The 13,796-nt window shown below is 39.2% G+C and overlaps 2 protein-coding genes across 2 annotated transcripts; one reads left to right on the top strand and one right to left on the bottom strand.

Moving 5' to 3' along the window:
• The first annotated feature begins 2,421 nt into the window (after positions 1-2,421).
• On the top strand, positions 2,422-11,182 carry LOC110771095 (beta-galactosidase 8-like). The gene is made up of 19 exons (XM_021975345.2): positions 2,422-2,716; positions 2,811-2,906; positions 4,857-4,969; positions 5,108-5,174; positions 5,269-5,361; positions 5,453-5,596; positions 5,706-5,797; positions 5,930-6,035; positions 6,124-6,211; positions 6,485-6,606; positions 7,149-7,310; positions 7,501-7,703; positions 7,812-7,921; positions 9,186-9,295; positions 9,443-9,556; positions 9,795-9,893; positions 10,190-10,401; positions 10,471-10,807; positions 10,917-11,182. Exons 1-19 carry the CDS (start codon positions 2,546-2,548, stop codon positions 11,022-11,024), a joined length of 2,547 nt encoding a protein of 848 aa, XP_021831037.2. The 5' UTR covers positions 2,422-2,545; the 3' UTR covers positions 11,025-11,182.
• A 248-nt stretch (positions 11,183-11,430) lies between these two features.
• LOC110771217 (uncharacterized) lies at positions 11,431-13,354 on the bottom strand. The gene is made up of 2 exons (XM_021975477.2): positions 12,956-13,354; positions 11,431-12,742 (listed from the first exon to the last, which is right to left on the bottom strand). Exons 1-2 carry the CDS (start codon positions 13,314-13,316, stop codon positions 12,006-12,008), a joined length of 1,098 nt encoding a protein of 365 aa, XP_021831169.1. The 5' UTR covers positions 13,317-13,354; the 3' UTR covers positions 11,431-12,005.
• Between the last annotated feature and the right edge of the window lie 442 nt (positions 13,355-13,796).

The raw sequence follows: 13,796 nt of genomic DNA, 5'->3' as shown, positions 1-13,796 counted from the left end.
AGAAGCGATTCCTTGCACGAACTCTCTGATAGAGAGCGTGCCATGTATGAGTCCTACATGATTTTATCAATTCATGAGACACATGTATTGGGAGAATGTTGAAATAAAGAGTTTGAATAACTCCTTATGTCGCTAGTATTTTCCGTGTTGAATTCCCCATCCTCTACGTAGCTCCTTAATCATTTAACATATATTATGTAATAATTCACAAAAGTTGAAAAATCCTCTCCCCCTACCCCCAAAATGTACCAGGTTGGCTCCGTCACAACCATTGATGGTACTAGAACTATATGAGTAACATGATTAGTCTACTTTACACGAAATTCAACGTCACCCATACGACTACACACAAATAAGAGGAACTTTTTGTTTTCAGGTCCCCAAACTAATTCTTCAATGCAAGAATCCGACGAGGGACGTGATCCACCGCCTAAACCGAAAAAATTCTCCAACCTTGGGCTATCAATTTGCTTTCTGTCCGTCACTAGTTAGGTAAGCCTAAGAGCATGTCCAATCATGAAGGCTAAGGCAAGGCTAAGGTAAGGCAAGGGCTGCCACTATTTATGTGAATAGTGGCAGCCTTGCCTTAGTTGGTTCCACCCTTGGAAGGCTAGGGCAAGGGCAAATACTATTTATATGAGATATGAATAGGTGAATTTGTATAGAGTTTTTGGTGTGGGAAGTAAAGAATATGCCTAGGTAGTTATTACAAAAAATTCTGGAATTTTTGGTTTTTTTTTTCCATTTTATTTCAAATTTTTTTAGTTGCTGACGTCATTATGACGTCAGCATTGCATCATCCTGCCCAGACAGCAGCTCGGGCTGAATTTGCCTGTGGGCTTGCCTGGGCTCATGGGACCCAGCTCTTGCCCGGGCTAAATTTCCTGCGCTGGAGGGGGAAATGGGCTGGCGGGGGGCCTTTTGCCCAGGCAGGGCTCCTACGCTGGAGGTGCTCTAATAGGAAACAGGAGGTGTGGATTACAGGTGGTTTGCATTGTAGTAGTTTTTCTTTCTTTTTCTGATCAAGCAAGGAAGAATGGGCAGGCATGTATCACATCCGGACATGCATGCGTAGGGTAGGGGAAAGAAATGCTAAATTAGAACATGCAGAATGGCAAATTGAGTAAATAGTATAGATTAAGACAGGTGGAAGAATGGCAAATTGTTCTCTGTAGTGACTTTGGAAATCTTTGTTGTTTTCAAAGTCGTGCATGAGATTGAGGCGAGACTCACTTTTCTCTTTGTCAAGTCCCGCGTGACGACAACCGTCAAGGGAGTGGGCCGGTCACGGTGGAATTTAGACTAGATTATCATTAGGGGTATGCATGCAAACTGCTTCTACACGAAAGAATATCAGACTCATCACTTTCTCTCTCTTCTTCTTTGCCGGCTCTTTATCATATCATTCTAAATTTCTTTATAATATTCCAACAATAATTTATATCCAGCTTGTCATTGCTCGGTTCTATACAGTATATTCTGCTCATAAAACTCATCAACTGGTTATTAGAAACTAGAAATAGAAAGGGTCTTAACTTGCATGATTAGTCTAGTTTCATATTCTAGAATCACAAAAAAGAGAAGATGCCTCCAAAGTCATTACTAAATTCATGAGCAGTAGCACCCTAGCACCTCCATGACCTAAAAAATGGAGCGGCCATGGACCACCAATTATCATGTTGCAAAATGCGAATTACATAATTAATAACTAATGAAATAAATACACTAATCACAATTTTAATTTGCAGATTTAGGTCAAGCCAACAGGCCAAGTTAGTGTGTCCATACTGTTATATCCGAGTTCAATCCGCCTTATCGTACGGTATAGCATTGCTAAAAAAAGAAACTATTAATTTATATGTAATAACAAATAACAATGAGGTAGGCTTACTCATATCTCTCTCCCTCACGAGATTTTCTCTTTGACTCAAGTCCCAGGGTTCACACACAACAAACGCATAACCAAACCAAATCAAACCAAACGCCAACTCCCGCTCACCTGCAAACTAAGTTACAAAACCACTCACATTAACCACACTTTCACCATAATTACCACTACTAATCCATTTTTCTTAAATTCTTACCCGACAAGGTAAGAATCACCGGCAGCCAAAAAAAAAAAAAAACCTTCTGTCACCTGTCTCAAAAGAAATGATTACTACGCGTCTCCGTACAACAACTGACCGACGTGGCACACCAATCTTCCCCTGCGCCTCGTAACACCTGATCTTTTTTGAGCTTTGACGGCATTTAAGGCGCTCATTATCAAAACACAGCAGAAGACAAGATGACGACGACGACAACGACACTGATGACGTTCTTCAAAACGTCACTGCTTTGATTGCAAGCGTTGTTTTAAGGAAGCGGCCAAGCGAATAAAAAACACAAACAGAACAAAGAATCCAAACAGAAGCAAATGCTACAAGAACCCGTTTTCTCTTAATTTTACTCGTTAGATTAACCATTGCTTGAAGAAATTGCTTTTCCGAAATCAATTTTGTAATAAATATTGAACAGAAAACGCACAAGTGTTTTGAGGACGGAGATGAAAGGAAGCGAGCTGAGGATTGAAGTGGTGGTCGTTTTGGTGCTTGGAGTGTTGGCGACGGCGTCGTATTGCGCCACTGTGACATACGATCACAGAGCGCTGGTGATCGATGGCAAGCGCAGAGTGTTGGTCTCTGGCTCCATTCACTATCCTCGAAGCACTCCCGAGGTACTTTTTCTCTTTCTCTGTTTTTCTTTTATTATTATTATTATTTTTTTGAATTTTTTGAATTTTCTCTCTGAATTGCTCTGTGTGTATATAGATGTGGCCGGACCTTATTCAGAAATCCAAGGACGGAGGCTTGGATGTCATTGAGACCTACGTCTTCTGGAACTTGCACGAACCAGTTCGTGGCCAGGTCTCTCTCTCTCTCTCTCTCTCTCTCTCTCTCTGTAATCACATTAATGGTTCTTGGTTCTTGCCTTTTGTGAGTTCTTCAAATCCAATACGGCGGCGCTTAGTTGCCTGAGAAAATGTTGGAACAATGTTAATACCAATTACTATACTACTGTTTTTAGTCATGTTGAAGTTTGTTCTTTTCTTAATTGTCAGGACAGAAAAAAGCCAAAAGAACTCATCATGATACGCGGAATTTTATTGTTCGTTTTAAATATGGGTTAATCATTTTATTAGTCCCTAAATTTAGACTCAATTTGTATTTAAGTATCTCAATTTCCAAAATGGTTCCCATGGTCCTTTAACTTCACTTTCATTAGGAGAAATAGTCATGCCGTCAATTTTGTTAACTTTTTCTGTTAAATGTGGGCAAAATGATATTTTTATATTAAACAAAAGGGTTAATTACTCAAATGGTCCCCAAACTTGTACGCGATTTACATTTTGGGGCCTGAATTAAATTTTTCGTTCAAATGGTCCATCAACTCTATATTAATTACTCAAATGATCCCACCGTTACATTCTGTCAATGTTGCTGTTAAATATGAGGGCAAATTGGTCATTTCGTACGTTAAAAATAAATAAATACTGAAAAATCAAATAAAAACACACTCTCTCTCTCTCTCTCTCTCTTCCCCCATGGCCACCACCCTCAAGCTCCAACCCCCAAACCCATCCCATAACCACTCTCCACCCAAACCCATCCAACAACCACCCTCCACCCCAGGCCCCATGAACCCAAAACCCCAGCTCCTCCCCACCCTCCACCCAAGCCAGCAACTACAGAAAAAGAAAAGAAAAAAATCTTCCACAAACCCCCTCCCAACGAACCCAAAACCCCAACTCAACAACCACCCAGACCCTCTCCCCCTCCCTCTTGATTTCCCTTTGTTGTTGAGAGACAACCACCCACCACCCTCCTCCCCACCCCATCACCCGCCAACCCCACCTCCCAAAATCACTGTCACTGTCAATTTCTCACCCTCCAAGTACAAGTACCGGGTCTTCCGCCAAGACGCAGAAATTGCTGCGAGGGTTTTGGGGATTTATGCCATCAATACCAAAGCCAACACTCCCACCACTCACTTCACCAAAAAGGCGAGCAATTTCTTCAGCAACCTTCACCTCCTCAGGAGCTTTTCTCTTCCTCTGCGTCTCTGCGTCTCTTCAGCAACCTTCTCCATCCTCCTTCAGACCTTTGTTAGTATTATTTTGGACATTAATTGTTGGGCTGGATGGTTGAAGTCCATTGACAAACCATCTTTTACAAACGCAGCAATTGGAGAAGTCTGAGGAATGGGGGAGAAGAAATCGAAGGGAGGGGGTTTGGGTCTCATGATATTTTTTCTCTTTTTCTTCAATTATTTTCTAATTTTGTATTTATTTTAACCCTATTTTATTTGTTAATTATGAAAAGTCGTATTTACCCTAAAATTTGGTTAAATCTAACAGAAAATTAGATGGTGGGACCATTTGAGTAATTAATATAGAGTTGATGGACCATTTGAACGAAGAATTTAATTCAGGCCCCAAAATGTAAATCGCGTACAAGTTTGGGGACCATTTGAGTAATTTACCCTAAACAAAAAAAAGATGAATAAAAAATCATATCTTTAAAATAACAATAAAATCAAATCAAATAAAAAACCAACTGTACTACTGTTATTAGCTGAAGTTTGCTCTTTTCTTGTTAATTGCCAGGAAACAAAAAGCTAAAGAACTCATCGGGAATTTTGTTGTTCATTTTAATATTGATACTTTTAGCTTTCCTAGCAACCAAACCAAACAGTTCTTCTCTCTCTCTCTCTCTCTCTCTCTCTCTCTCTCTCTCTCTCGGGTTATCGATGTTTATTCTTGAATGCGCTGCATTTTGTCTCTGTTATGATGGTGACTGGCAAAATCCATTTTGCAGTATGATTTTAGTGGACGAAAAGATTTGGTTAAATTTGTGAAGATAGTAGCACAAGCTGGTCTTTATGTGCATCTTCGAATTGGTCCTTATGTATGCGCAGAATGGAACTACGGGTATGGATTTTATTCAATTTCCTTTCCTTTTTGTTCTTTGGGAATAAAAAGGAAGTTGCTTTATGATGACTTTACTTATTTTAGTATTTCTGCGGAATTTTATTGTGTAATTGTGTTTTTGTTTCAACTTTTGAACAGTGGCTTTCCTCTTTGGTTGCATTTTATTCCTGGAATTCAATTGCGAACTGACAATGAGCCGTTCAAGGTTTCAACTGCGAATTGCCGCCGCCTTTTTTTTCTTTTCTTCTTGGTATTTTCTCAACTTCATTAATTAATTTATGAAAATATCTGTGGTTCAGGCAGAGATGCAACGGTTTACAGCTAAAATTGTTGATATGATGAAGAAGGAGAAACTTTATACAACTCAGGGAGGACCCATCATTTTATCCCAGGTTTAATATTTATATATATGTTTTAGTATTTCACTCAATCTGGTAATTGTTAGATTTTAGAGGATGGTGATTGTTATTTCCATTATGCCAGATTGAAAACGAGTATGGAATCGTTGATGAAGCATATGGGCCTGCTGCCCAAACGTATATTAATTGGGCAGCAAGCATGGCTGTGGCTTTGGATACAGGGGTGCCCTGGGTCATGTGCCTGCAAGACGATGCTCCAGCTTCTGTGGTAAGACTCTCTTAGTGACTTTCCATTTGTGTTGTATTGACCTTGTATAAATGCAGCATTCTCACCATGCTTCCTTTGCTCTACTTGCATTGCGTTTAACTACTTACAGATCAGCACTTGCAATGGATTTTACTGCGATCAGTGGACCCCAAAACTTCCTGACAAGAGACCCAAAATGTGGACTGAGAATTGGAGTGGATGGTAACGTGCTGAACTATCCTATTACATTTTGAACTACTCTTGTGTAAATTTGAATTGGTTGCTGGTATCCCCCATATTCTTTCTATATGATTGCTCTTTTATTTGCAACCTTCAAACATTCATGATCACTAGGTTTCTATCCTTTGGTGGTGCTGTACCTCAGAGACCAGTGGAAGACCTCGCATTTGCTGTAGCGCGCTTCTTTCAGCGAGGTGGAACTTTCCAAAACTATTACATGGTACTGCTTGTATCTGGAGTTTATTAACATTTGACTTTCTAAAACCAGGAAAATATGAAGTAATTTGTTCTTTGTTGCTCTTCAACAGTACCATGGTGGCACTAACTTTGGTCGGAGTACTGGTGGACCCTTTATTGCTACAAGTTATGACTATGATGCTCCAATTGATGAGTATGGTATGTTGTCTAGTATGCCTTATATCATCGCTTTACTACTGCTGATGGTGTAGGCTTGTCTGCTAATTGTATTTATATAAAACTTGTGCTCGTTGGTGCTGTGTAAATGAACTGGCCTTTTCAGTCAACACGATGCTTGGAGTACAGACAATACTTATACCATAGATGATAAGATTTAATTTTCATGAGAAAAATAATAATAATTAAGACATCAGTGCACATACCATAGATGTGTCATCAGTAATCAATTCAACTTTTCCATGTCTGTTGCAGGACTTCTTAGACAACCTAAGTGGGGTCACCTAAAAGATGTGCATAAGGCCATAAAGCTTTGTGAAGAAGCAATCGTGGCCACTGACCCAGAAATTGTTTCTGTTGGTGGTCCAAACTTGGAGGTATAATGTTTTTTCTCAGTTTTTCAAAGTATCCTTTTTCTCCTGATTTGTGGGTATGATGATAGTTTTTGCATAAACTTCTAGGGCTCAACATCCTCCAGTCTAGGTGAATGCTCAGCCATATCTAGTGTGGGATTTGGCACCCATACTTAAGTGGAATGGAGTAACATAGACTACAAGTTATTGATGTTTGAATATCCGAGAAGAAATATCTGTTGTATCTAAGTTATTCATGTTAGAGTATCTAAGAGGAAGTATCTGTCATTTCTGAAGTGAAGTCATATTCCATGGGTTTTGGATGAACTTCCTTAATATTGATCTAAAAAGGTGCCTAGTAAACAATGGTATAGTTTTAGATCCAAAACTTGTTCTTCGAGATCTCAAAAATCTAATAATAGAGGTCATAGAACTTCTAGTCTTCACCTGTATGCTTTGTCTATCTGAAGTGAAGTCTTATTCCATTGGTCTAGGTCAATGCCCCACAACATGTGATTTTCTTTATTAACATGTATTTTATTTATTTTGTTTTATCACATCTTCAGGCAACTGTTTACAAAACAGGATCGGTATGTGCTGCTTTTCTTGCCAATATTGACACCAAATCTGATGCCACTGTGACGTTCAATGGCAACTCATATAACTTGCCTGCATGGTCTGTGAGCATCTTACCAGATTGCAAAAATGTGGTGCTTAACACTGCAAAGGTTTGCTCCATAGCTTCTATTTCACTTGTGTTTGCTTGTATTTGAAGAAAAGTACCTATATTTATTTGTTGAAGTGTAGAATGTAAATATTCTTTTAAATTCTTCATAAGTAATAAGGTCAAATCATGTCTTGTTTTTCTCTTTCATTGTAACAGTTTCGTAATCAAAGTATATAACATTATCATGACAGATTAACTCTGCCGCCATGATTCCAAGCTTCATGCATCACTCGTTGATAGATGACGTTGATTCCTCTGAAGCTTTGGGCTCAGGCTGGAGTTGGATAAATGAACCAGTGGGTATTTCAAAGGATGATGCATTTACCAGAGTTGGATTATTAGAGCAAATAAACACAACAGCTGATAAAAGTGACTATCTATGGTACTCTTTAAGGTATGCAATTCATGGATGCTTTCTTAATATGTATTTATTGCCTTTCAGCCAGTTGTCTTGATTTCTTTCTTTCAAGACTGAAATCCCTTTTCTAAACAAATTTTGCAGGATTGATGTCACAAATTCTGAAACGTTCCTTCAAGATGGATCTCAAACTGTTCTTCATGTGGAATCACTTGGCCATGCTCTGCATGCATTTATTAATGGAAAGCTTGCAGGTATGAATAAAATAATTTACTTTGGTTCCAAGTCAATTGCTTGGCCTTCATGCCCTTGGTGGTAATCCAGCTGCTACTTTAGTTGACATTGACATTGACATTGACAAATAGACGTTGACATTGTCTTTAGAAATTGTGAAGGAAACCCCATTTTCATTTTCCCTAAACCTTTGTACTTTGGAGAGGCCTTCATGGGCTGCAAATCCAGTAGGAATCCTCTGAAATTTGGGGTGGAAGAATGAGTCATAATTGCCTTTCTCAAACATATTTATTAGTCAAAACAAGGTCAACGCCATGCTTCCTCAAGTTTGTAAATCCTGTTAGATTTTCTATATAGTGTTCATGATCTTTCACACAACCTAAAATACGTAGAAGACATACCTGACATCATCAACTTTGAGTACATGATCTCAGAACTCATTTAATCGCAGCAGGAGCAACACGAGCAAAAGACACGAATGGCTTAAGACTTCTGCTCTCTCTCAGAAACTATTTCAGCTCTCTCTTTATGATGAGATTAGGTTTAGAGAACGTGTCTGACAAGAGCAGGGTCTTAAGCTTATATAGGGCTAGGTTAAGTTGTCTCTACTCATCACCAAGGGCCGACTTGACTAACACTTTAAGCCCATCAAGCAACGGTTCACGCAAAAGGAACTAAATAGGACCCCTTCAATTGGCTTCAAAACTTTCCATATTTCACAAGGTTTTGGGCCTCAAGGTATAACCTAATTTAAACTCTTATCAAACCTGATATAACTTAGTATCTAGTTCACCGATCTAAATAGGAATATAACAAATCCTTCTCTGTCTTTGTAATTACACTTTGATGTTGGACCTTTTCTTTGTTGATTTGATGTATCTTATCTCACTCTAAAACTAAATTGAATGCTAACCTGACATTTCTTGACCAATCTAAGTTCTATATCCCCCAAGCCATTCTGTTTATAGACTTTGAGGACATTAAACATAGTTTCTGCTAACTCTATTGCAAAAGAAGCTTTCAAAATATTCTCTTATTAGGCTCCATTTGATCTTAAATATAGCAGTCCTATGTTTCTTGCTATTCGGGAAAAGCTTCCTCTAGTACATTAGATTAGATACTAAGACAAAAGCCTGATGATAAGGTTCAGACTTTGCAATTGTGAATTTTCAAATCTAAATGAGTTCTTGACAAGTAAATACACGAATAGCTTGAATTATTACAACTGTTTGAGCCTTTTTCTTTTCTAGTCTTGTAATTTTCTTTTAATTGAATTCCTTTCAGGGAGTGGAATAGGAAACAGTAACAATGCCAAGGTTTCTGTGGAGATCCCTGTCACATTTGCATCTGGGAAGAACACAATAGATCTTTTGAGTTTGACTGTTGGGCTTCAGGTTTGGCCTTAATGTTTATGCTTTCAGTACATGCATTTAATAAGAAACTTTCATCTATATCTTATTCTGTCGTTGCAGAACGAATTCCATTCTTTAAGGTCAATATATGACTGAGTAATATCTTTTGTGTACCTATTTTTCAATCAGAACGTTGGAGCTTTCTTTGACAAGTCAGGTGCTGGAATCACTGGTCCCGTACAGCTGAAAGGCTTGAAAAATGGCACTACTATTGACCTTTCATCTCAGCAATGGACATATCAGGTCATTCTTCCTTTTTGTTTAATTTTCATTTTGCTGCAGTTCCTGATATGGATTTCAGTGGCTTGCACAAATCTGAGGGGAAATGGGGGCCAATAACTTAAAATTTGGGAAACTGAAAAGGAAGAAAAAAAAAAAAAAAAAAAAAAACCAAAGTTCTTCATTCTGAAAGAGCAGTGGGTTACCATCAAAACATCGAAATTTAACAATTTGTCTTTTGCCTTCGTCATTGTGACTGCAGATTGGACTAAAAGGGGAAGATAGTCTTCCCAGTGGAAGTTCTTCTCAATGGGTTTCACAACCTACCTTGCCCAAGAAACAACCCTTGACATGGTACAAGGTAAATTTTTAGCATTATTATCATGTATATGGGTGTATGTGTTGAAATTAGAACTACAGGAAAGAATGTGAATTTGGGTAGAAATTGCAGGGACAAAAAGTGAATTTAACACTTCCAACAGGCTAGGTATTTGCATATGCTGTATTTTCTTGCACTATCATGCTTGCATGTGGTGCATTCTCAGTGAAGTGGGTTTCCTTAAGCCTAGGCTACTCATGCTTTAGGAAAACAGTACTAGGAGTGCTAGGATTCTATTCGTTTAGATACTAACCAAAGAAATTTTCTTTTTTATTCAGGCAAAATTTAATGCCCCTGATGGCAGTAATCCTGTTGCAATAGACTTCACAGGGCTGGGGAAGGGTGAGGCTTGGGTGAACGGACAAAGCATTGGGCGATACTGGCCGACCAACATTTCTCCAACTAGCGGTTGCCCTGACTCTTGCAATTACAGAGGACCTTATGACTCAAACAAGTGCAGAAAGAACTGTGGCAAGCCATCTCAGGAACTGTAAGTGCTAGAGAATCTAAGGTAAAAACTTGAACTGAAACTTTGATTCTGATATCACTATTCCTACAGGTACCACGTACCCCGTTCGTGGTTGAAACCAAATGACAATACTCTTGTCCTGCTTGAGGAAATTGGGGGTGATCCAACGCAGATATCTTTTGCTACAAGACAGATTGACAGCTTGTGCTCACATGTATCAGAGTCTCATCCGTCACCTGTAGATATGTGGAGTTCAGATTCAAAAGCAGGAAGGAAGTCAGGGCCTGTGCTTTCACTTGAGTGCCCATTTCCTAATCAAGTCATTTCTTCAATCAAGTTTGCAAGTTATGGAAAACCTCATGGGACTTGTGGGAGCTTTAGCCATGGACAGTGCAAGAGCACTAGAGCTCTATCCGTTGTACAGAAGGTGTGACCTTGCTTGCTATGTTAATAAAACTGTGTGCATCTCTATTTTTTAGCTCTTCTTTCTTATGATTAATTTGTATTGGTTTACTGACAAGCGATACCTTGCACAGGCTTGCGTTGGATCAAGGACTTGTAGCGTTGAAGTCTCAGTTAATACATTTGGTGACCCATGCAAAGGAGTAGCAAAGAGTTTAGCAGTAGAAGCTTCCTGTAGATAAGACATTGCTCCCTAACTAGCTCTCCTAATATCTTGTGGGATATAGGTACAATGTTATCCCCAAGTCTCCCTAGTTGAATAAAGTCGTTGTCATGGATGGTACTGAATATGAATAATATTCTCAAATATATTAGAAAAACTATCTGATCAATTTTACAACTGTTGTGCCTGTTTAGAGGATCCTCTGCATACTGTTTATGTATTGATATTGTGCTTGTGCCTAAAACTATACACACGTCAACATAAAATCATAAATATTATATTCTAAACCCAAATCCTAAACACTTAGTCTTTTACCTAATCACAATATCGGCACAAGAAACATATGCATTAGATCCTATTTAGTATATAAACCAGACGCCTATCTGTCCTGGATTGTTGTTCCTGCTAGATTGTGCTATAGATGTAGGCTTGGTAAGTTAGATGCAATTGAAGCCAGAACTTTAGATTGAGAACGGGGTTTCGCAGATGCAGGACCGGTTTGACTAAGGTCCTATGTGCTATAAATGGTTAAACGGGGCAGGTCATGGATCATGTTATACCTATCCGTGTTCCAGAGGGTGGTGCCTTGGGGCCCCAAATTGGCCGGGAAGTTGTCATCCCTACAAGCAAGGTTAGTCACAATAGAGGATTACAATAGTTTAATTCTCTATTTGCCTAGATGTATAGAAAAGAGTGCACAAATTTTGGTGAAAAGCTGCAGTTTGGATAATAAACATACTTAAGAAACACACTACTAAAAAGCTATAGATCAAATGACTGGTGAACCACACTACATTGGAAGCAGAAAATGATGATATAGGTTCACAAAGTAAAATAGCAAATGTCCTGGGCAAGCTTAATTTGCAGCCCTTATTTGTTTATTCATTAATTTCCAAGCCTGCAATATGCTAAATTAATTACCCAAAACCCGATACACACAAATATAAAATGACCACAAAACAAGAAACAATATTTATTTATCTTTAAGTCTTGATCATTATCAGTACTGAGCAACTCTTCCAGTTGCTGCAAGCTCAGGTTGTCCTTGGAACCTGCAAACCTTGCAAAGAGGAGAAAAGAGGGACGAAGTTTGGTACTTGTCCTCCCCACCCATCATTGGCATTGGAACCCCAACCTTCACTGGACTAACATAACCTGGCCTGTAAGTCTTGCCCAAAACTCCCTCCACGAGATCAGATAAATTTGAAAATCTGAATTGTGTCTCCAGATGAGCAAAAGTATCATCAGCTGGTAATTGGTAGTTATGAACTCTGTTTTCCTCTTCTCCAATAGGCCTGACCTTTATGTCCATTTCCAGGAGACCAGCAACTGTAACTCTTACGTAATTTGTGTCATCGGTTCTTTCGACTATCACCTCTGTGTCTTCGCCATTTGTCCTCCATTCCGCGTCTCCATCAGCGGGGATGGTTACTGCCTCACCATCCCACTTTACCATGAGAGAATCAACTTTGTCATCCCACTTTGAGACCCTCTTTGCTGCAATAACAAGGGTGTGAGTGTCGAACATCACTGCCAGGGCCTGAACCCATGTGAAATCACGGGTCCTTCCTGCTGGGCGGGTCCCAATGAAGTGTGCGTTGATCTGGAGGTTTTTGTCTGAGACAATGGCAAAGTTTCCTCCCTTGGCTCCATGGAAGTAGAACATTACACCATCACCACCAACGAACCTAGGATCGTAGCAGAGAGAGCCATATCCATTGCAGTTAGCTTTCCTATCTGCAGAAAGATCACGATCAAATCATTAGTAATAGTCCCCAAATAAATATGATTTAGTCTTTTGTTAGATACGTGACATGCTATGCTGTCAGACTATCAATTTAGACCATACATTCAAATAAGAATCCCCATGATTAATAATTCCGATTCATAAATTATGTCATAGACGAGTAAGTTTCCTCATATGATCTATTTCTTGGTGAAATGACTTACACTTGCAAGTAACTTCACACTTGCTGCCGCAGTTGATGAAGCAACCCTTGTGTTTCTTGTTCTTCTTTGGCTTCCTCTGAGGGCATTCAGATGGACACACAAGGGTCTTGTAATAACAGGCCCCCTTTGCTTTGCAGAAACCTCGCTCCTCCCCTGATTCCAGTGGTGTTAATTCGTCGTAATGTGCCACAGCAGTGTCATCGGCTTCTTTGTCATTACCACTGGCAGTGTTCCCATTCCCATTCCCATTCCCGTTCCCATTTCCATTTCCACTACCTGCCCCCATAACCAAGGCAGCTTCCATAGAAACAAGCACCACAAATAGAGCCACCAATATATGTGACATTGTTATTTTAGCCATTTCTGGCTAAGCTAGTGTATGCTTCTCTTCTCCTTCTGTTGATTTACTTGTGTTTTGTGCTGAAGGATAGATGGGAAGGTCAGGGTACAGAGAGAGATATATAAGGGAGTGTTGAGGAAACCCAAGCCTTGGGGTTCGGCTTATGCTTGTGCACATTGCTTCTTCATGTAATCAAACAGCTTAGAACCAGCAATTTGTGCAATTATTTTATGATTAAATGGGTTCATTTTTATTGACCAAATGGTTGAGTATATTTTATAGTTAAATGCCATACAAAACTTCACGATCAATGAATCTTTTATGAACCTTAAGCATTGGGATTAGCTTTGAGTTTGTGATAGACGACTCAACACGCTTTTTCAGAATTGTAGGAACCTTCAAATATTCCTCGATTGCTTCATATTTGATGTGTATTAGCGTTTCCTGTTTCCTTTTTCAGTTCACATGAGCATTTCTTTCGGCTACCTCAAAGCAATATAA

This window comes from Prunus avium, chromosome 6 (genome assembly GCF_965620075.1).
Source record: "Prunus avium chromosome 6, drPruAviu1.hap1.1, whole genome shotgun sequence".
Classification (NCBI taxonomy): domain Eukaryota; kingdom Viridiplantae; phylum Streptophyta; class Magnoliopsida; order Rosales; family Rosaceae; genus Prunus; species Prunus avium.
This window is presented reverse-complemented; position numbering and strand designations above follow the sequence as displayed.

Bases quoted from the DNA above. Each gene is read 5' to 3' on its own strand.
- LOC110771217 (XM_021975477.2), bottom strand. From the start codon at position 13,316: ATGGCTAAAATAACAATGTCACATATATTGGTGGCTCTATTTGTGGTG. The intron at 12,743-12,955 runs GTAAGTCATTTC...ATCTTTCTGCAG, and splicing joins GTGTGAAGTTACTTGCAAGT to ATAGGAAAGCTAACTGCAAT.
- LOC110771095 (XM_021975345.2), top strand. From the start codon at position 2,546: ATGAAAGGAAGCGAGCTGAGGATTGAAGTGGTGGTCGTTTTGGTGCTT. The intron at 2,717-2,810 runs GTACTTTTTCTC...GTGTGTATATAG, and splicing joins ATCCTCGAAGCACTCCCGAG to ATGTGGCCGGACCTTATTCA. The intron at 6,212-6,484 runs GTATGTTGTCTA...TGTCTGTTGCAG, and splicing joins TGCTCCAATTGATGAGTATG to GACTTCTTAGACAACCTAAG.